This window comes from Acanthopagrus latus, chromosome 8 (assembly GCF_904848185.1).
Source record: "Acanthopagrus latus isolate v.2019 chromosome 8, fAcaLat1.1, whole genome shotgun sequence".
Lineage (NCBI taxonomy): Eukaryota > Metazoa > Chordata > Actinopteri > Spariformes > Sparidae > Acanthopagrus > Acanthopagrus latus.
In genome coordinates, this window is record NC_051046.1 from 13,709,528 (window position 1) to 13,732,218 (window position 22,691).

The window sequence follows — 22,691 nt, forward strand, 5'->3', positions numbered from 1 at the left end:
ACGTTGTTATCCATAAACTTAATTACAAGTGAAGTGACACAGTGTACAGAACTCTCCTTTCTGAGTTTATTCACTTATGAAATTTGTTAAGTGACGATTTTTCTCCTCTCTTAAAATGTCTCCCTCAGAACTGCATGGTGCACCTTTAACTTGCGCTAAACACACCTTGACATCTATGAGAAATATTTTTCCTCATCGTAAGAATCCGTGTGTATTGAACAAAAGTGTGACTTTTTCAGGATGCGATTTTACTACTTTGTATGGCCAAAAACAAATCTCACAGATCTGTTGACCTGGACACTGTTCACTAAACATCATTTCCCCACAGACTGCCCATGGCTGCTCTCACAATCAGCTTTCCATCTTTTTTTAATTAGCCTTTCCTCTCTTAGTCTGTCAGTTGAATAAAATAAATATTTAAAAAGGGATTTGGGATGAATTTGCTGGACAGATAGGCCTGAAGCCAAGGCCCAGTTGGTTAGATTTCACACATGAGCTGAATCTGTCATTTATAGCATTAAGACTCGTATTACTCCTTAATTCTTCAGCCAGAATGAGACAGGAACCTGATTCAGAATCTGCTGGGAATATGTGCAGAATCTGGAAATTAATTAAACTTAAACATCAAGCGACAGAAGGTTGTTCAGTGAGGGTTTGCGCTAACTGTACCCCATGACTGGGTCGGCACATCCAGACTACTTTTAGATCATTAGAAGCACTGAAACCCAGTAAACCATGAGACACAGCGACGGAGTAATGAGCGTAGTTCAGAGGCCCCCATCAACAACGTTGACACACCAGTTCCTGCCATCTGTAAAGAATACGTGTCTGTGAGCTAATGTCACGTCTCTGGAGTGAAGGTTATTAATATCCATACAACCCGTGTAATGTTAAGCCAGCAGAGAGATGGTTCTCACTCAGGTTCACCGCTGGTGATCTCATGAATGGGATTCCACGACACTTTAAACCCCGAGACCGTCACTGCCAGTGAGGCCACCCCCTAAGAAAAGAAAGCGCTCAGACATCATGTGGGACGGATATATTTATTTTCTCAAGTCATCTGCAGTACAAAATAGACCTCCAGGTAACAAAATAGCCACGACTATATTGAAAACAACAACGCTATCAATATGTAAAGCAACAAGCTGAGCAACACTGTGCAATATATAGAAGCCTCGTGGAAACTATGGTGAACTAAATGAAATAAGCTCAGAAGTAATGAAAAATAAAGCTCAGAATCTGACGACATTCATCGTGTACCATCGCAACCAATGGGAGTCTGATTTCTATTACAACCTGACAGTTTCTTTAGCAGAACGGTGGCAATGTTTTTGCAGTCCAGTGGCACATCGTTACATTAGTGTATGTAGAAATAACATTGGTCAGGCATTGCTTATAAGGTTCTGTTTTTAATGACAGACGTTTCAGAAAAGATGTCAATTTGTTGCTGAAATTTAGCTGACTGGAAAAAACAAACCAGGAGTCATATTGCTCTTTCTGGCAAATGCAATCTAAATGCATGCAATGACTACACCACCTTTGAACAGAGAGGTACTGAATGTGATCAGTGATGCTTCCCAACATAACGTCACCATAAATAAACATTTACACGGCATTTAAATTTGGCTATCAAATATACGATGCTCTTCCAAAATAGAATAAACTTTCTAGAAAGCTAGTACAAATGGATTTAAGGGATATTTCTCCCAAAGTACTGTATGTCACATCTATTTACATGGAATACAAAGTCAAACAGAGTCAACATAAATTAGATATTTGTGCTTCTATATGTTTTTCTAGCATGCTGTTCAGTTCTAAAATAGTCTCACAAAAAAACGTTTCACAGATGTAAACAATAATTGGAGTCCTTCCACATATACATATATTTATTGTAACTGATGCTTAAACAAACTACGTTTTTCTGACATCTTTCTATGTACATATTTTGGAACCATGTTCATTTCTAAAATGCCCTCACATCTAACTAACCCTGATCTTTCACTTCAGATGCATCAGTGGTTTCATCTAGCTGCGAACTCTGGCTGCCAAAACACTTGGAGAAAACCAAGCCATTTAAATCCTGCTGGAGATCTCCTCGTCAAAATCAAAACTGAGTTGAAGTAATACAACTCAATCATCCGCGAATGTGTTTTTCCCGAACCTGCTGAGGATCTTTTCTCGCACGTAACATACTAAAGCAAACAGTGCAGCAGCGGGTTTAAGATTTCAGATCTTCAAAGTGACCTGTGAGCAGGAGAGATGAATCAGAAACACTGCGCCGGCCTTCCAGGCATCTTGCTTAACTGATAATTAAAGGGGAAGATGGGAGACACAGGACTCTGTGTCTCACTCCGTCAGGCAGCACAGCACATAAATGAAAAACACTTTGAAGAAGAGCTGGTTACCGTCGTACACACTGAGCTCACATTGACAGGTGCTTGCTTATCAGTCAGTTTGATGGTTCAAAGCAGAATTACAGTGGCAGGATCATTAGTATGCAGTTAGTAATTCATGCACATTTTGTGACTATTCAGTTTTCCAATATGTTGCATTTATTGCATCTAGTATTTGAGGAAGTAACACCTAAAGGTGCAGTATGTAGGAATTGGCCACCCGTCACATTCAAAACCAATAGGGGGCAGCATGTTGCTAGTGCAACTGCTAACTGCTGCTATATATAGTTGCTGTTAGCTAGTTAGCTGAGTTAGTCATGCAGCTATCGGTCCCAGTTGGGGGTAGTAAGGTAGTAACAAAGGAGCATTGGACTAGGATGGGCTAGGGCTAGCTGGATAGCATGCTAACTTTAGTAGATATCTCTACAACACAATACATAAACAGAACATCAAAACGGGTATTTCAGTTTGAATTTTTGCATGTTATCAACTAAAATTTTACATATTGCACCTTTAATATAGTCTATAGTGACCTCATTGCGGAAAAAGAACAATGCAAACTGTTACTTCAGGGGCACGTGTACTTTCACGGATTTCAGCGTGTTAAATGTCCAAACTCCATGGTTGCTTCGTTACTATCAGACACAATTATGAACAATATTGAAATAAACAAATAAATAAATAATGGTTAAATAAACTGAGAAAACCATTTATAATTCAAAGCTTCATTTTTATCACATTGGTAGCTAAAGGAGAGAAAATGAACACAAGACACAGAGGAGGGATGACACAGCACTAGCGTACATTTAGTGGAGTGAGATCGTGTCCTCGCGTGGGCTCTCTGCAGGTCAGCTCATCGCCAGAGCCCGCCTCAAATGAGGCCGAGCACATTATTCTCAGTGCGTGTGTCGATGTAGTACCTTCTCATAGAGACCACACTCTTCCATTTTTACATTTTTCTACTACGCGGTGGTCAGCTGCATCATATTTAGAGAACTCCGGTTCAGTCTATAGACATGGCAGGAGAGAACGAGGGGGCTGGTCTGAAGCCGACGTCTGTCCCTGTGCGGCTGTTGCCCATCCAGTCAACATCGGACGAGAGCTCTCAACAAGCTAGTCATCATTAGCAGCACTGCTGTGGCTGCAGTGATAGTCAAAATGGAGTTCCAACCTACCTCACTCCTCTGAGGGCAGACAGGAAAACAGTGGTGTTAGGAGTCGGAAGACAGCTGATCGTCAGCCACAGATAAGCCATCCAGGAAATATGCTCATTTGCTTTCTCACAGAGAGTCAGATGAGGAGATTGTTATCACCTGAAGTATTGTCGTTACCACAAGTATAGAGGTGGAATCAGGAGGCAATTAGCTTAGCTTATCTTAGCTTAGCACTCATAAGAATGAGGGGAAACAGCTAGCCTGGCTCCATCCAAAATTCAAAAACACATGTACTCCAGCAAAGAAGTCATATTAACATGTTGCATCTTGTTTGTTTAATCTTTACACAAATAGAACGAAGAGAAAAACAACAATTTGTGGTTTTTGGGCTTGTTCTTGCTGTTGCTATTTCCTGATGAACAACATTTCATTTGTCCGCCCAGCACTCAAATGTTTTCTGCTGGCTGTGGTGACAATGAAGACACAGAGAAGTTAGCGCTACAGCTTTTAACTCCCACGATGAACCACAAATTGTTGGTTTTACTTTTGTGTACAGATTTGATGGATAAGATAGTGTGTTAATCACTGAGCTGGACAGATCCAGACTGGTCTGTTTCCTCCTGCTTCCAGTCTTTATGCTAAGCTAATCGTCTCCTGTAGCTGTAGCTTCATATTTAACACACAGGCATGAGAGTGGTATCAGGCTTCTCGTCTAACACTTGGCGCAAAAACAAATAAGCATGTTTCCCCAACTGTTAAAACTATTCCTGCAAATGCCAGGAAATATATAAAGGAAATATTCTGTTAAGTAATTTGCCAAACTGCCCACCCGCCCCATGTCCACTTTCCATAAATGCTTCTCATCCTTATTTACATTCCTTCACTGAAGAGTTTTCCAGTGAGTTTAGACCCACCCATAAAAAAACAACACTCCAAACCACACTAACTGAATCTTCAGCAGTGATTTATATTAAACGGTCAGTTCACCAAAATGACACATAAACATATATTCTCGTGTTGCGGTTTCGAGTCATGCAGGTGTCATGCCCAAGTTTTAACATGTTTAACCTTTCACTCAGAACTATGGAAGCATTATGCTGCCACTATCACTCTGATGTTATGACACGAAAACTCGACTGTCATATCAAGATATTTTCACATTATTACATCATAAAAAACGTATCACATTATAAGAAGAAACCTTTTTCATTGTTATAATATTTATATTGTCATAACGTGATGAGTTTCTATGTCACAATTAGTGAAAATATCTTGTCATAAGGTGAAAAACATCTTGTTATAACAATAGAATTTTCATGTTATAACATGATTGGGATCCATTTTTCTTTTTCTGGTGTGGCGGCATGATGCTTCTGTAACAGTAGGGGGGAAAATCTTTTTAGAAACATTGCTCTGATTATTCTGAGCGAGCCACAGAATGTTGTTATATACTAAAATACTTTCTTCTATAGACACTATCACAGTTTCTGTGAATTATCCAGAATACAACTCAGATTCCAAAAGAGTTGGGATGCTGAGTAAAATATAAATAAATTTAGGTAAAGTTAGGTAAACAGGTGGTTTTACCTCTTCAACATAATTTAGTTATTCATATGCTTATTAGCTCCGCAAGGGAGGTTTTGTTTTTGCCCTTGTCCATTTGTTTGTTGGTTGGTTTGTCAGCAGGATTACACAAAAAACTGCTGAATGGATTTCCACAAAAACCTGGAGGGAGGAAGCGTCTCGGCACAGAATAGACCCCATTAACTTTCTGTGCTGATCCAAATAAAGGGAGCGGTTCAGGATTTTTTTTTCTCTCTTTCTTTAGTTTTGAAATATAGAGCGTTTTTCAACATTTTGGTTAAGTCCTCAGGGTATTATGCATGGATCTAATTGATCTGTGCGTATTGAGGTTGTTGGTTTCTATGAGTGAGCACGATCTTATGCAGCTACTGGAGCTGCTGAGCCTAAATTATGGTTAAGCAGTTATGGGTGGTTTCAATTTTAGATTGATGCGGGACTATCGAGTTTGATAATGGCTCGATTTAATTGAAGGAGACTCCTCTGGCCTTGAAAGAGGTATGTGCTCTACTTAGTGCTATTCTTGTTGTTTATGCTGTACACTGTATGCAAACTGTCTGCAGCCAGTGTATCGAGGTAAAACAGACTTCTCACACGTGTTTATCTTAAAACCTGAGCAAATCAAATCTGCATAGCCAGAGACCGCGCGCGAGAAACTATGTTTTTTATGTTATTTGGCTGAAGCGACTCTTAAATCTCTGTGCAAGGACCATATGTAGCATCAGATAGAGATAAGCTCCTCCCATACCTTGCCCTCTGGGACGCCAGCTCCGACAACCAGCACCAGACCACAGCCACTATTACAATCATTCCTATGAAGGGGATGGAGAGAACAGGGTGCTCAGACGGATGGATGAATCTCTGAGGAGGGAACAAAAAACAAAACACAACGACCATGGGAATGAAGGGAATGAATGAATGAATGAAAGAACAGATGGATGGACTCAAAATAACAAACAGCACAAATGGACCACCACTACAAATCAACGAATCGAAAGTGTGACATGGACTATGGCTGCGATATATAAACAGGGAGGGGTTGTGATGGAGTGATTTACATTTCCCGTTAAAGCAAACAATGCATAACTTTATGGTGACATACACATCGACTCAATGAGAGAATGTGCGAGCGGTTCTGTGTGGCATCTCTTGGCTGCGTGTGATGTTATGGAGACCAGAAAAAAGAAAGACGTACAGCATGAATGTTGTGAGTAGCGCTCAGTGGTATTTTTCGTCTCTCTATCCTCATTATATAGCTCATTAGTTTTTTTTTGTTTTTTTTTGCTTTTTTTAAATTTTTTGCTTCATTTATAGTCATAAAGGTTGAGAGGTCATGGACATTCAGAGAACGAGGACAACTTCAGAGACAGGCACGGGTAGACAGTTTGACAACATCTCATCACTGCTGTTGTAGACAAAACACAGAGTTTAGTCCGCTTTGTTTCCAACGAGAGGGAAATAGAAAGGACCGCATTCATGTTGACACGCACAGTTGTCTGTATCGCTTCCAACCGATTTTTCCAAAAATAGCGAAAGTTTTTTTTTTTTTTTTCATATTTGTTTGTTTTGAAAGATTTTTGGACGCATAATTCTGCTGAATAAAAATCAACTTGCAGGATATTGAGTGTGTCCTTTGCATGGTAATGCAGCTTAGACCACAGATTGTCCTCAGGCTGGTGCCACACTCCACTGCGCCAGAAAGTCAGAACAATAAGCAAAAGAAGACATTATGAAAAAGGACGATCAATTTGGTGCCGGAGTTTCTTGCACAAAGAAAGTTGCTGTTCAGCTTAAAGGGGCTCTGTGGAACATCTGTGTTGGTCTGGAAGCCAGGAAGTCTTTTGGAAAATCTGACCTGAATTTAGAGTCCATCAGCATTAAAAAAAACTTAAGGAACTCATCCACAGGTTTGTAGAGGCAACCGAGAGAGACGGGGAAGGTCAAACAAAACAAAAGTGTTACATAGAGCCCCTCTAAGAGTTTTGGATGTGAGTGTGTTCTGTAAACAATCATTGTGTAACTGCTAATTGTTTCAGTTGTTTCAAATCATGTCTCAATTTTCTGCAAGTTGACTTTCACACAGCATTAAAATGAACCCGGAATAATTGTAAAGCAGAAGGTGCCAAGTTCCTGTAATGGCGTTGGTAACACTCGGTAGGGTAATCAACCATTCAACCATTAAGTAGCTTCTTGTTAGCATGAATATTAGAAGCATATTGGCTCCTTATAAGTCATTAAAAAGCACTAATTATTGCCTTATTCTGCATTAACATAACAATATAACTACTAGAACACTAACCAAGAATTTATCCTCAATAATTCATCTTGGTTATCGATTTTTGAGAGTAAGTAAGGAAGTTGTTGTTGACGAATCGTGATCTTGACATGTTCTGATCAGTATGAATCTTAGAAGGTCCCTTCTGCTCCCTCAAAGGATAAGTTCACCCAGCAGGAGAATTCAGTCATTATCTATTCACCCCCATGCAGATGAAAAGTTGGTTGAAGTTTCATACTCCACAGAAATTCTCCATTTATGGAGGTTTACAGCAAAACAGTGTTATATAATTCTCCAGAACAACTGGGGAGCAGCTTGGGATGTGTTTTAAGAAGTGAAAAAAGAAAAGAAAACAACAGAAAACATTTAATTGGCTCCAAACGGCCCGTCCGGTGAAATCCAAGTCTCATGAAGCCCCAAAATCTAAAATTCAAATTTCAAATGTCAGGAGGGGGCGAGCGCTAATGCTTTTACCGTCGCAGCCAGAGAGAAGAGTTAAGCTTCAAAGAGGGTGAAAATAACATCTTTTCAATAAACCTGGGAGCGCTGAGCTTCCAGAGACTTTGGGTTACGCCGCATGAGCCGCGTGGCGTCATTTCATGATTTGAGACAAATCCCCATCTACTTCAGTTGTTTAGGAGAATGCTGCAAGGCAAGACTATGCAACATCACTCGACTTCCCCTCGGCATTGAGGTGAATAGGTAATGACTGAATTTTCGTTCTAAGGTGATAAACATGGTCTATTCTTCTGTAATAAAAAAGCTGCAAGTGTTCACAGTTCCCAAAAAACTCTAACTCTATGCTCCTCATCCTAAAGTGAGATCTTGCTCATAACTAATTCACCAGTAAAACCTGTGTGGGTTTATGAGTGCTGAACCAGCAGTGAATTAGTAATGAGCAAGCAACTATATATAGTTGTAGAATGCTGTCATGCGGATAAGTGCTTTAATAAGTGCTTTGTTATGACTAATAAAGGGCTAACACGCTAACAATAGGCATTCAAATAGGCAATTGGTTAATTGAGTGAGAGCGTTACATTACTTTTTCTCTTTTGAACATTATCCCCTGCCGACACAGGATTCAGTGTTAAAGCAAAGTAAGCATTCTTTGCTCGGTGCCTGAACGCCTTTCTGCAGATTCTGTGGTTTTGTCCAACAACAGTATTAAAGCATCGCTGTCACAGAGAAGTTAGAACACAGACACGGTGGGAGGAAAGGTTCCCCGGCCCAAAGCACACAATAAATACCGATATGGGCTGACAGGCCAGGTCAGTTCATATCGGAACATGTATCGCTACAGTATGAGACACATAGAAAGTGGGCTCAACAGACACGTGGTACAGTAGGTGTGATGTGAGGTGTGTTACGTGTTAGTTGACAGTGCGGGTTGCAGAGAAAAAGTTATGCTCTTAAGCCACAGAACTCACAGCTGGAAATACTCAAGACTGCAGCAACACAATCTGCTCTACAAAATATATGGGAATAACTCAAGAATGCAAAGCTAACCACGCAAATTCAATGTAATAACGACTGCTATCATTGATCACTTAAATTTGTCTAGAAGTAAGGGCTGCAACTAATGATTCATTTAATTATCAGTTAATATCTCATCAACATCCCTGAGCCAAAATATCTTCAACTGTCTAAAACCCAAAGACTCTTTATTTACAATCTTAAGTGAGAAATAAGAATAGAAAATCTTTATATTTAAGAAGCTGGAACCAGCAAGTGTTTGACATTTTTGTTTGAAAATGTTTAATCGATTATCAACATCAAGTATGTCACCAGGATAAAATGTTGGAAAGGATCGTCTCTGCAAACCACTTACACGTTCACATTTGTGCGCGTCATACATATATATATATATATAAATATGTCATCATCACGTTTGCGTCGCATGTTTGTGAACTGATTTTCTAAGTCGGCAGGTGGACTTTGAGGGATCACGTTCATCATTCGTAAGCATGAAAGCGCTATATATTTCTACAGTGGCAATTTCCAACTGTGTGTGTGTGTGTGTGTGTGTGTGTGTGTGTGTGTGTGTGTGTGTGTGTGTGTGCGGCGACCAAAACAGGTATCTAAGCTAAAATTTCCCTAACCCCCGTCGTCACAAAAACATATGGTTTGCATAAACATACGGTGCCAACATTTATCCTGGCGATTTAGTTGAATTATTGCGGCTCCAACAACATTTAAATCAGCTGTTTTACCATCTGTGTACTGTTATGTTATTCATGTCCGTCCCTCACCTGAGCCCCCCCTGACAGCTTCTCCAGCTCTGCCTTGCAGCGCTGCAGCTCCTCCTCCAGCTCTGCTCTCTCCCTCTGACTGCTGTCATACAGTACCTGCAGCTCCTGCAGCTCCATCTTCAGACCGTCACACTGCAGGACACAGACGTCACACTCTCAGTCTTCCTAACCGCAGTGCATTTATTAAAGCCATTTTAATCTAGATTTGATTGAAAAATCAAAGAATCAAAGAATGTGCTAATATTGCCTGACCCAGATCTGCCCATGTTTTATTCACGTGTTTAACTCCCCCAGGTGTCGCTTCAACATGAGCGCCTCGTACCTCTCTCTGAACCTGTGAGGCCTTCTCCTCTGCCTGTTTGAGCTGGTCCCTCAGGGAGAAGATCTCCCCGATGCCTCCGTTCCAGCTGGTCGGTGTCGCGGGCTTCCCGTCGAATGAAATATTCTTCTGGATGGAGGCGTCCACCAGGCGACAGTTCTCGGACTGAGCCATGGTCATGTAGCTCTCTGTCATGACCTCATCGGGGCCGCTCTCCATGTCCTTCCCCTCTGTGCCCTCTGCGTCCTCCTCCTTCAGTGACAGGTAGACGCTGGAGCTGGACGAAAAGGGCAAAAGAATATAACATTCTTTAAATGTCTAATAAATGGGCTGCAAATGGGCTACCAATTTCCTTCACGCAGGACTAGAAATGATTGGTATGCTATTTTATGTGATAATCAGAGAGCTCGTTAGCATATTTGTGTTTTGTTTTGGCACATTCAGTGTGCAGAGATTTCATTATGGTGTACACAAAGTCTGATAAGTGCTTTTTCATTCCTGTTTCATGCCGACAGATGTATCTAACCAGCCTTGTAATAGGACTGCGATGACTCTTTTCATTTCTGACTAATCCGTTTTTTTTTTTTTTATCTTATTATCAGATAATTGTTTAGTCTATAAAATGTCATAAACGAAAAAAAAGACCCCATTACAGTTTCCAGGCTGTTCAGTCTGTCTGACCAACAGTCCAAAGCAAGAGAAATCGAATGTTTTAAATTAAATTCCAGACGATGCAAAAAACAGAGAAAAGCAGTTAATTACATTTCAAAAAGCAGGCACTACAGAATGTTTGAATTTTTGCTCACTCATTTGATTGTATTGTTTGCTTGTTTTTGAATTGTTGAAAATAAAACGTGTCAAAAGGTTCATCAAATGCTATTCTTTTATTCTTTCCAAATAAGTTGGACTGCTGCGTGAGACTGCAAAAATATGACTTTAAGATCCTTTTTGTGATGCATTCAAATTCAAATAGAACAAAGACAATATATTTTCATGTTTTGGCTCAGTAACTTTATTGATTTACATAAATATTGTCATGGTTTGGGGCTTTTTATTATATTTCCTAGTATATTTCCTCTTTTATTTTGAAGTTCTCTCCTCGTGTGTCGGGTTTCACTTTCACTTCCTGTATTTGTGTTTCTACTGGCCTTTTGTTGATTACCTTATTAGTTTCACCCCTGTCTTATTAGTTTTTCCTGTCTCGTGTATTTAAGTCTGTGTCTTTCCCGACATCAGTGTTGTATTTTTGGCACTTCTTTTTTGCCCCTGCCAGCTCCTCTTGTTTTTGTTGCCTTTTTTATTTGCCTTTTGCAGGAGCCTCAAGACTGGGATCGTTGTGAAACACGATTGCATTTAGCTTGGGAACACTTTATCAAACTGTTGCTGCTACCCACAGTGTGTTTGCAAATGTTTCTGTTTTTACTTCACGTCTGAAACGGCGTCAACTTTTTTTTTAGCATATGGGTCGTAGAACTGTTAACTGTGGGTTATTTCTCCCTGTTCAACATGTTGTCTTCTAACTCCCTTTTTTCGACTCCCTGTAAAACACAACTTCTGTTTTGAGCGGCGCTATAAATACAGTTTTCACAAGATCTTCCTCAGCAGATTGAGTCTGCACTGTTCCATCTGCTGGAAGGAAAATCATGTGATGCGCTGAAACATTTTTAGAACAGCCACTCATTGGATCTTATTTGGGGACTGTGTCCTCGGTCAATTTAATTTTCAGTCCATCTCCTAATCAATTAATGAACTAATGGTTTCAGCACTTGTGTGTGTGATCCCTCGTATGGTATTACAGTAGCGCAGAGATTAAACAGGTGGCCGGCCTTTTTCTAAACGGGATATGACTTGCGTGACTGTGACGCGGGGGTGGTATTCCAGAGGGTCTCCCCTCCAGCTGATCCGGTAAGCACAGCTGACGAGTGAGCAGCCATTGACCTCTCACCATGTCCTCTGTCTCTGCAGCAGCTGCAGCCTCTCGGAGAGACGTCTGTTGTCCTCCTTCAGGGTCTGACACTCCTCCTTCAGCATACGACACTCCTCCTTCAGAAGGTCCACATCACCTGACGGAGCAGAGATGAGGATGTTGAAGAGGATGCAGGAATTAGTGCTCACCATCAAGCCTATTGTTTGTGGCTTTAGAAAATGTGTTTTGAGTATATTAAAGGAGTAGTCTGACATTTTCTAAAAAAAAAAAAAAAAAATGCTTATTTGCTCGTGTCCCAGTTGATAAACTGTAAAATCTGAAAAGTGATTTTCAAAAATCGAGGACACTGATAACCTCAAAACTGCCAAGTTAAGTGGACTAAAAACCAAGCTGATCAAACTGTTTTACTTTATTCAACTTATAAATTTGATAGTGTACTTTACTCGGTGATTGTGAGGTAATCGGTTTGCTGACTTTTTTTAAAGGTAAAGTCAGCTGTATGAAGCTTTCTACTAGTATGAAGCTACAGGCATCAGCCAGTTAGCTTAGCGTGAAGGCTGGAAGCAGGGAAACACCAAGCCTGTCTCCGTCCAACAATTTAAAAAAAATCCACCTACCAGCACCTCTAAAGTCCTCTTGTTTCATGCTTACAAATATTATCTTGTTTGTTTAACAGTGTTAAAATGATCATTTGCTGTTTTAAAAGGCACTAAGAAGAAACAAAGAAAAGACATGAATGACTATTGGCTTGGAACACCTGGTGAGTGTTGGCGTTGTTTACATAGTGAGCAAACTCTGTTTGGTTTCTTGAAATTCTTACCTATTACACCTACCAACAGAGAAATATTATACATAACCTGCAGAGAAACTAAAAAATGTCAAAGTGTTCCTTTAAAATGCTTCGAGCTTGACTGCACTTGCATTAAAAAACACATTCTGGGAGATGTTTTCATGAAGGAGCGCGACAACAACAAAACATGAACTCTCCTCCCTCGATCCCACCCCGGCCTCAGCTGCAGATCCCAGCGGTGACATCATGTGTTAGAAGTGTGTGTCCCTCCCCCTCATGACTTCATGTCCCTGGTATCCTAAATGCAGACGCACATCTGCACACACACACACACACACACACACACACACACACACACACACACACACAGCACTCCCCACCCCACTGCAACACTCAGCAGACCCATTTGTAATATTTATTAAACCCCACAAATGATTAATGCCCTTCACTGCAGGATGCTAACATGATGTGAGCGCGGAACGAGGACATCCATAACGCCGTGGTTTGTTTTCATAATATTAGACACAAAGACTGATCGTGGGCTATTTGTGCAAGTTGGATAAATTCCATAGTGCATACAGAGACAGTGGGCTGTGTGTGTTTTAGTGCGTCCTTCTCACTGATGGTGTGAAGATGAGGTGTAAAACAAAAGACATATTGGACTAACTTTAATGTGCTTGTGAGTAAAAACAAAGTTGTGAGGGAGGAGAAGGTACCACAGCCTCCTCCACCTGCCTTTCCCCTCTGACATCTACCTCAACCTGTCCTCTGGCTCCTCGTCCCTCACCCTCTCTCCTCTCGGCCTCCCTGCGCTGGCTCTTCATGCTGATCTCGGCCCTCAGCGTGGTGATCTCCAGCTCGTACTCCTGGGTCTCGTCGCTGAGGCGCTGCAGCTCGGCCCGCCGGCGACACAGCTCCTCCTGCAGCGAGGCGATGTCGTTCTCCCTCTCTGCCGCCGCCTCCTCCGCCGCCTGTTGGAGCAGGATCACCTCCTCCTGGGCCACGCGCAGCTCCTCCTGGGCCTCGGCCAGCTCGCTCTCCTTCTCCTCCTCCAGGCTGTCCATCTCCTCCTGCACGGACCGCAGCTGTGCTGTGGGGAGAGGAGGAGGAGAACTTCAGGTTCTCTTTCTGGGGGATGTGTGGGTGAGACTGCAGTATCAGTATAGGTGTATATGTGTGTGTATATGATCTTACCTGTTATGCAGCAGTGGGCCTTGCATGTGTTTCTGTGTGTGTGTGTGTGTGTGTGTGTGTGTGTGTGTGGGCGGTGTGTTCCTGCACGTGTGTGTGTTTGTGTGGGTACCGTTTGAAAGAGGAGCTGATGTAACTGACGGTAACAGACTGTTTTTCAGGGTCAGATCAGATCATTAGTCAACTGTTTTCAGGAATAGAACATCTCCAACTCGATAACAAAGGACTGGTGCAAGGAAATGGCGATAAAACCAGCAATAACTCACTTAAATGATTCAAAAGTAGTTCTTGAACCAGTGCAGCTGCATCATAAAATAGTTTAGCGTTCCCTGAACGGACCAAAAAATATCTTGCGGCTTCAATAACATTTCTCCACTCCTCTTTTTTCTATTTTTCTTTGTCTCTAACAGTGCTTTATCTTTTTTTTCTCTCTCTCTGTTCTCAGAGCCATTATGTGTTTTATTCACCCCTCATGGTCGAGTACAATAAGGCTCTAAGAATAATAACAGTTTGTAAAATTTGGTCACAAAAAAGACAAATAACTACTGAAAAATAAAGTAACACAGGCAAATCAATAAGCCAGTTAAAAAGCATTAAAGTGTTCTTTTCAATAACATCCCGATATACCTATTCAGCACTGGTGGGACAAGAGTTATCAAGAAATACCTAAATGGAAACTGAAAAAATGATAGAACAGTCTTGTGTTCTGGGTTAATCACACAACAGAATCCAGTGGGGTTTTTCATGTCGATACCTTGTAGATTCTGAATCTGACGTGTGAAGGCTTCAGCCTGATGGGCGCTGGCCAGACGCTCATCCTCCAACAGACCTGGTGGCAAAGGAGAAGAGAGGTGAGGAGAGGGGAGAGGAGCGGGGGAGCAGTGGGTGAGAGTGGGCAGAGAGATAAGAGGAAAATGTCACTTCAGCAGGCCAAGAGAAAGATGACAGCTCGATAAGCTGTTCAACCTTGAGGCGTGACAGACTGTCTGTCTATCTGCCTGCCTGTCTGTGCGTTAATACAATGTGAGTAGGAGCATCAGTGTTAGTGTGTTAGATTTTAAGGAGTTTATTTTTTAATATCCGTTTTATAAGGCAGTGATCTCAACAAAATAAAGCGGATTAACTTTCATAGCTTTTTTTGTTGCTATTTTTGCCTTTATCTTTGTCCTGTTGAGCCATTTCTGTAGCACACTTTTTGCAGATTAATTTAATTAGAGCTGCAACAATTTACAATTAATTGATTATTTGTCAAATATTTTTTATGAATTAATCAGTTTTAGTTTTTTGGGGGTTTTTTTAAGAAAAGAAATGTCAAAATTCTCTGATTCCAGCTTCTCAAATGTGAATGTTTTCTGGTGACCTAACACCTGGATGACCTCCATGAATCTAAATTGAATATCTTTGGCTTGTGGACAAAACAAGACAATTGAATACTTCATCCTGGTCGGTATTTTCTTAAAGGATCAGTTCCCCAAAACTATCAAATAAGATAAGATAAGATTTTAGCTTGACTTTTGTTTAAAAGTCAATTTAATTTTTTTACCTTTTTTTGTCATTTAGTTTGGTTTAGATGTTCATGGTCCCCAGAGGATGAAGTCTTCTGAATCAGGTGCTTACTGATATTTCCTCTGGTGTCATCATCAGCGTTCAAAAGTTCAGCTCGACTAATGCATTTGTTTATCACCAAATATCTGCTAAACTAAATGACATCACGCTCAGCTGCAGGTTGTGATTTTTGCCAATTAGCATGTTAGCTTGCCAATGTTCCAACACGAACATGACAAACATTGTAACTTCAGGATATTAGTATTGTCGCTGTGATCATATTCGCATGCTGACATTTAGCCTGATACGGCTTCACAGAGCCACTAGCATGACCGGAGACTCCTAATCTTGTTTTAATAATGTTCAAGCCAGACAACCACGAGACGTTTACATAGAGATATTGGGGGAGTGGTGAAAAGCGGCTTTAACTTCCTAACTGGAGCCTGCAGGTGATGAAGCAGCGGGCAGGGGAGCAGTGGCACTGACAGGTGGAGACAGAGATGGGAAACGTTTGCCGCTTATATAGACTGCCAGATTGCGAGGGTGTGTTTGGTGGACGGCTGTGGAGAGCGAGATGTCACGTTTATCTAACGGCGCAGGTCGGGTCGACTGCTTGCATCGCATTCTTCCATTTAATCGACAATTTTCACGGGGATTATGGAGACTTTTTCACTTTTAGCGTTTTTAATACAGCACCACGAGTAAAATTCACTTCACCGCCATCGTTTTTATGGATCAATTTGCCTGAACCGGCCCTTTAATCAGCGACATCCTGCTTGAGACTGCTTGGCAATAATTTCATTCCCGCTGAGTATTTCTCATTTCCTGTCTCGAGATTTTCACAGCCTTTCAATTCGGTTCAGAACTTCTAGTCACACACCCACCATCCCAGTTTTCTATTTGAGTCATACTGCAGGCGGTATATAACCGGTGAGTGGAGCGTGATTGGCAGCTTGTATCACAGATCGGCTACAGTCAAAGTTAGCCTTGACATACTTCTCTGCCGCACCTTTACGTAACTCTCCAACCATGCGCACTCATCACCCCCAACAACCCCCCACAAGCTGCCAGCAGCCCGAGCAGCTGACTGCTCTCGGTGGGAGTTGACCATCAGTGATTTCTCGATGTGGTCTAGGACGCCCAGTCTGGAAGCTTCCCTCAGCGTGCACGCAGTTGTCTGAGGAATGTCTCTGCTGCTGCCAGACCAACAACTGAGCTCACCACGCCATGTCTCTTAGTATGACACACACTCAAGACACACACACACTGAGCTCACCGGGGCCCCATTCCCAAGGCCTTACTCACCGCCAGTGTCCCTGGAAGTTAAGCTCATCATTTCTAAGGTGTGATGTGAGGCTCCATTTAGCGGTGATGAGGAACTGACCGTGTCAGTGGCTGCTTATAAACATTTATGCTTCCTCATGTCGAACTTGATTGTGATGAACGGGAGGTGTCTCAGGTGGGGAGTTAAGCTCTCCAGGTGGAGGACAGGAGGTTTGTGTGTAAAGTAGAGCTGTAAACAGCCAGCGCAATGCAAAGTATGACGTTTATTTCATTTTACTGAAATAATAGTTCAGGTTGAGATCTCGCAGGAATCAATTCCCATGACGTCTTTCGACATAAGTGAAGATAATTCATAGAGAATACTCCAGATGGCAGATGATTGTGTCTAATTGTGCTGTGATTTTATTTTTATTTTTTTTAAACCTGTTTTGTTAATTGATGATTCACCTGAGATTAAAGAACAACTCCGTTATTAGTGTGTCTGGGTGTTGTTCTCATATATTGGCCACTTTCTTTGTAACATTTCACACACCACCTCCACTGAGATTTAAGAAAGCAGAACTCCTGAAATGCAAAGGCAACAACAATGGTGATCAGATGTAGTAAAATAAGGCAGGAATAAGGTGAAGTGTCACGGATTACTGTTGTGTCATGGTTCGTGGTTTGTTGATTTCCTGTTTTATTTTGTAGTCACAACCTCACGTGTCATGTTTCACATTATACTTCCTCACTCTGTCTGTTTCCCTGCTTCTTTGCTCCTCAGCTGTTCGTCGATCACTCTCTGTGTATTTAAGCTGGTGTTTCCTCCTCACTCTTCGTTGGTTCGTCTGGGTGTATCACTCGTGTCTACCTGGTTTGTTTAGTTTTATAACCTTTACTCTGCTTGCTTTTGTTTCCTTTGGATTTTTTTTTTGGGTGAGGGGGTTTGCACTTTGGATTTCAGCTTTATGTTAATAAAGCTCGCTACCTGCCTGGGTGTCTGCATTCGGGTCTGCACCATTTTGCTATTGTGACATGTTGAATGCAAATTGCAGGTATAATTTACGAGCAGGGGCTCTCACACGTCCCCGGTGTGCACACAGAGCCTGTTTTGAATGTTAAATTGAGTCGGTAGAGAGGGAACTTACATCATACTGTGCCTGCATGGCACGGCTTATGCAGTTTTCGGTCAGCTTCCCACTTATTTACCTGCCACATTTATGCACACATACTATTTTCCAGTATATTACATGGTAAAGTCTCTACTCAAAGCGCTCTGCAGCCACATTCTCCTTCTCACACGCAATGGCTGCAGTGCAAGGTGCCGGCCTGCTCATCACCTTCCAAACCAAAGCACCTTGTGACATTTCTCTTCTCAGTCATTCATACATGAATAGCAATCAGGAGAACCTTGGGGTTCGGTATCTTGCCAGAGGACTCTTCAACAAGCAGCCGTTAGTGTAGCCGCACAAAGCAACTTGCTTCCCATGTAGCTTGTGGAGTAATTTTTATGGAAATAGTAGCAGCAAGCACACTTCTGAACTCCAATTTAAGATAAAGAGCCAGACAGCGGGCAGATTGTATTTCGTTCCACCGGCTACCACAATATGATTGACAGAGATTCCACTTGTGGCTTATTACATTACAACTGTTAAGCAGTTCACTACAACAGGGGGTTTCTTTCAGGTCGGCTCAAAAAGTGCTAGAGGGTTCCTTTTGAAGTTTTTGTCCCTCTGCATTTTTAAACCAAAATTTGCACTTCACAGTTCTCTATAAAAGGTAACTCAAACTAATAAAAACACAAAATATGAGAATGAGACTTTAAATGCCAGAAACGTTTCCCCTGGATGGCGAAGGCTTTTACTGATGTGGAGGATGTCTGTATTCATTGTCACACCGTAGATGTGTATTTCAGGTCAGACCGCTGTTAAGTAAATAATAAATATAAAAGACTGCGATAGAAGAAGATTAATGATTCAAGGCACTTAATAATGAATAAACACTATGAGAGGTCTCACCTTGCAGCTCGTGAAAGCTCTCCTGGTGTTTGTTGGAGGTCTCTCTGGCGTCGTCCAGCTCCAGCAGCAGCTGCAGCACCTGGGCCTTCAGCTCCTCCAGCTCCTGTTCCTCGGTCAGCGGCTCCCGCTCCTTCCTCCTCTTCTCCTCCCCCTCGCCTTCCTCCTCCTTCAGCTTCTTCTCCTCCTCCCCCTCCTCCTCCTCCTCCCGAGCCTGGTCCATCTCCTCCTTCTCGTTGTTCTCCTCCAGGATGCCTCTCTCCTTCGCTGTGATCTCGTTGTCCATGGTTGGGCTGCACTCGGCTTTCAGATCGCACGGGTCATCTGATGGAGAGATGACAGCGGTTATAGAAAAAGTGCGCCTGACAGGGAGAGAGAGGGAGATGGAGAGAGGGATTTACAGGTGACAGACCGGTTTGTCATCACCCAAATTTCAGTCATGCTGTTAAGGCTGCGTTTTTCTTTTGAATCAACAGCACCATCTTGTGATTGAGATGGCATTGGCTGCTTTTTAAAAGAACGACCTCTCTTCCACTGATTTCCTTTGATTAAACCCATCAATTAAAATATACAGAGCTGCTGACGATACTCTTATGAGATCAGAGGTGAGATCTTGATGGAAAAGGAGAAGAACAAGAAATCTATTATCAGATCATATTCCTAAAACTTGTGTGAAGGTTTTGACTCTGCAGCTGTTAAATGAGATATCACTATAATACAAGACATGTTGCTTGCACTTGATCACAACGCTGTGCATCTCTGCTCCACATCCCTCTTATCTGCATACTGAATGTAAATGTCTGACCAGTAGATGGAGCGAGTCAGCCGACACAATGCGGAGAGAGAAGGGTGGGTGGGGGAGAGCTGGGCCTGTATGCTGAAGCAATCACTATGACTCACCACTCAGCAATGCACCTCCAAGTTCATAACAACACAAGCTAGCACTCATAGTAAGAGAGACGTGAAAGGAAGAAGACAGATCTCTCTCATGACACGCCTGTCCGCCTCTCTTTTCTTTTCGATTTCCTCGTCCTTGCTGTGGACATCCCAGGAGCTGATGTTAATGTGATCCCGTAAAGCCCAATGAGACATTACAGACAGTGCAGGGCCTCCACTAATAAACTCGATTCGATGTTGTAACAGCTGTTGCTCGCAAACAACTGCAAAGACAAATGTGGAGCAGGTTCAGGGTACAACCAGAAAGGAGGGCATCATTTACAAGCACGACAACATGACGGTGAGCGCTCATTTGTCCGGGGGAGAAGAGTCCTTTCCCATTAGTCAGATGAGATTTGCTGTGAGGCAGGAGGGGCCGGAGCTAAATGGGGATTACATTCAGTGTTAGGGTGTTCTGATGTGTAGTTAAAGGGTAAAAAAAAAAAAAATAACAATAATAAAAAAAAAAACCCATCTCTCAGCTACAGTCTAAACCCAGAACATTCTGCTGGCACCACTCTCTGTTTCTCTTTGTAACAAGCCTTCCAGGGTCAAGTCCATCTCAGAGGGAAAAAAAAAAATTCATATGTAGCATCTCAGGTTCAAGTGGTATCCAAGTGCTTCAGAAATTGCTGTTTTTACTCGTGTGAGGATTGGAGAGAGGAGTGCAGTTTTCCGTGTGACAGGAACAGAGAAGATGTGACGGGGGGGAAAAAAGGTGCAGCAGGGGACAGAATCAAGCATTAACTAAAGATCTGCCTAATTAAGAGCGATGCTCACCGGTGTAATCTCCACTCAGGGGATGCTTCCATTTCTTCTTGTAATTATTTCTCTGCCTTTGTTTCCCCCCCCTCCTCACTAGATGTAACTATTTCCATCACATCCAGGCACACGCAACATGCCCTTTTTTCCCTAATCATATCTGTGTGCCATTAGCGGCAGGCTGCGCCCCTTTTATTCCTTCCTGTCTCATAATAATGTTAATTTAAACAATGCAGCCCCTGAGAGGCAAGCGAGAGGTTTCATGAGCACTGGGCTATTTTGTCATTAAACTTTGATGCCGCTGTAATGAGTTAGTCATAAAGAGGAGCACTGGAGCTGGGTGGCAGGGGGAGAGAGAGCCGGAGCTGCTTGTATAGCCGGCGGCAGCTAAAGGCCATCAAGAGACAAAAAAGGCTTCCCAGTGAATATCACTCACATCTAAATCCTCCAGGACGCCTCGCTCATGGGGTAATAACTCGGGAAGCTTTCGGCTCATGTGATCTGTGCTCCAATTTTACTTTCTTTGTTTTTTTGTAGATGATGTAGCATTCAGACCGTCCTCCAATGGGCAAAAACTTTCAAGCTGATAGGAAGTGGCGACGCTGTGATCGGATTACAGTGAGAACACCAGCAAGACTGAGGTACCACATGCACTTTTTTACACACTGGAACAAATTCCTTTGGACATCTGCTAATACCTGACAGATGTGGCGTTAAAAAAAAAAAAAACTCCTCTCAACATTTTTCACCTTACTTTGAGGCCATCTTTCAAAAGAATCAGCTTTCTATTTCTATGGAACCTCTCAACATATTATTCTGCAGCCACTAAAGGAACAGTTCACCCCAAAAAAAAATGTAATTGCCGACTCACGCTGATGGAAAGTCGGGTGAAGTTTTTGCGGTCCACGAAACATTTCTGGAGCTTCACAGCTAAACAGCACTGTGGCTTTCTTCTAAACCGCAGATGTAGATGTGGACACAAAAAAAAAAAAACTAAAATGGCTCCGTGCAGCTGCTGAGCTAAAAGCACTAGCACGCATCCCATCTGATATGTGTGCATGAGCTTGACAAGTGGTGTCGTCCACTAAAATAAAATAAAAGACTTCCAGAGTCTTTTTTTTAAGCTGTGGTCCCCATCTGCATCAGTTGTTTAGCAGAATGCCGCAACCCTGCTCTGCTGTGAAGTTCCAGGGATGTTTCGTGAACCATGAAACTATCACCCGACTTTCCATCAGCATGGGGATGAATAGGCAATGACTGAATTTGAATTTTTAAGTGAGCTTGTCCTTAAACGCTGCAGAACCCGCGTACAGAGCTGCACCTGCTATCTGTCCTCTGGTGCCCACCTTCTTAGCTTTACCCAACAGCTTGATAATCATTCCCCCTTCCTGGAAGACGCGTTATCGCCTCACCTTGTGAGTGAATGTCAAACACACTGCGCAGCCGAATCAGCTGCAGTGACACCTGTGACCACTCCACTGCATTCTTGGCACACTTTTGGTCTTTAGTCACGCAGGGATTGCATTAGACATGGACGCCGCATGCATACAAGAGCAGAGGAAGTCATCTCAGGAGCAGTGTTACAGCTCCGGGGAGAGGATGGCTTTATCTAGCCACAGCACATTCCTTCGCAATCACGTGGCAGAAAAACACATTGAGAATGTCACTGCACAACATCGTGGCGCTTTAAAACGGAGACAACAAGCAGGCCAAGTGTTCTTCATCCGCATCTCGGAATAGCTGCCTGAGATTAAATTGAAACGTTAATGTGGCAACACGAGCCCTTTGTTTTGCTTCTGATTTGGTGTTCGGTGATGGAGTGGGGAGTGTAATGAAATGTGCACTTTGCAAAATTGAGGAGCGGAGGGAGGATTTAAGCCAACAGATGCATGCTGGGAGAGGCGTGGATGTGGGACATAACCCTGGATCCACAGGAGAGCCTTTTCAGTGCAACAATGCAGATAGAGCTATGGCCCTGTTTATTAACCGCAGCGGAGACTGAAATTCAATCTCACACTGTGACAGAGGAGATGCATACTGAAGATGCGTGTTTTTAACAACCTTGATCTTCATATTTCAGCCAGCTTTCTGTGCCTATATGTGGCACAAAGGAGTTTTTCAAGAGCAAATGAGTCCATTCTCTCGCTGTGACTGCTAGTTAAATATCTAATTTTACGGCATTGAGGGAAGCATCTGCACTCAAATCAGCTGTGAAAGAAGGAAGGACTGCTCGCTTGAAACAGGAGCTGCAGGCTGACTGCATGTGCAGTGTGATGGGCACCTTGTGCTGA

At 42.4% G+C, this 22,691-nt stretch overlaps 1 protein-coding gene across 8 annotated transcripts in view; it reads right to left on the reverse strand.

Moving 5' to 3' along the window:
* Positions 1–1,024: 1,024 nt before the first annotated feature.
* The window catches only part of LOC119024831 (coiled-coil domain-containing protein 136-like), a 35,234-nt gene continuing 13,567 nt past the window's right edge, over positions 1,025–22,691 (reverse strand). For 7 of the 8 annotated variants that reach the window (XM_037107957.1, XM_037107961.1, XM_037107962.1 and 4 more), the window contains 8 exons: positions 18,706–19,026; positions 14,634–14,708; positions 13,476–13,778; positions 11,917–12,034; positions 9,975–10,248; positions 9,653–9,784; positions 5,877–5,989; positions 1,025–3,577 (listed from right to left, as the gene is read on the reverse strand). In XM_037107957.1, the coding sequence (XP_036963852.1) occupies positions 3,565–3,577; positions 5,877–5,989; positions 9,653–9,784; positions 9,975–10,248; positions 11,917–12,034; positions 13,476–13,778; positions 14,634–14,708; positions 18,706–19,026 (1,349 nt within the window). In that variant the 3' untranslated portion in view covers positions 1,025–3,564. The remainder of the gene's footprint in view (positions 3,578–5,876; positions 5,990–9,652; positions 9,785–9,974; positions 10,249–11,916; positions 12,035–13,475; positions 13,779–14,633; positions 14,709–18,705; positions 19,027–22,691) is intronic. The other variant, XR_005076619.1, reaches the window with a different exon arrangement.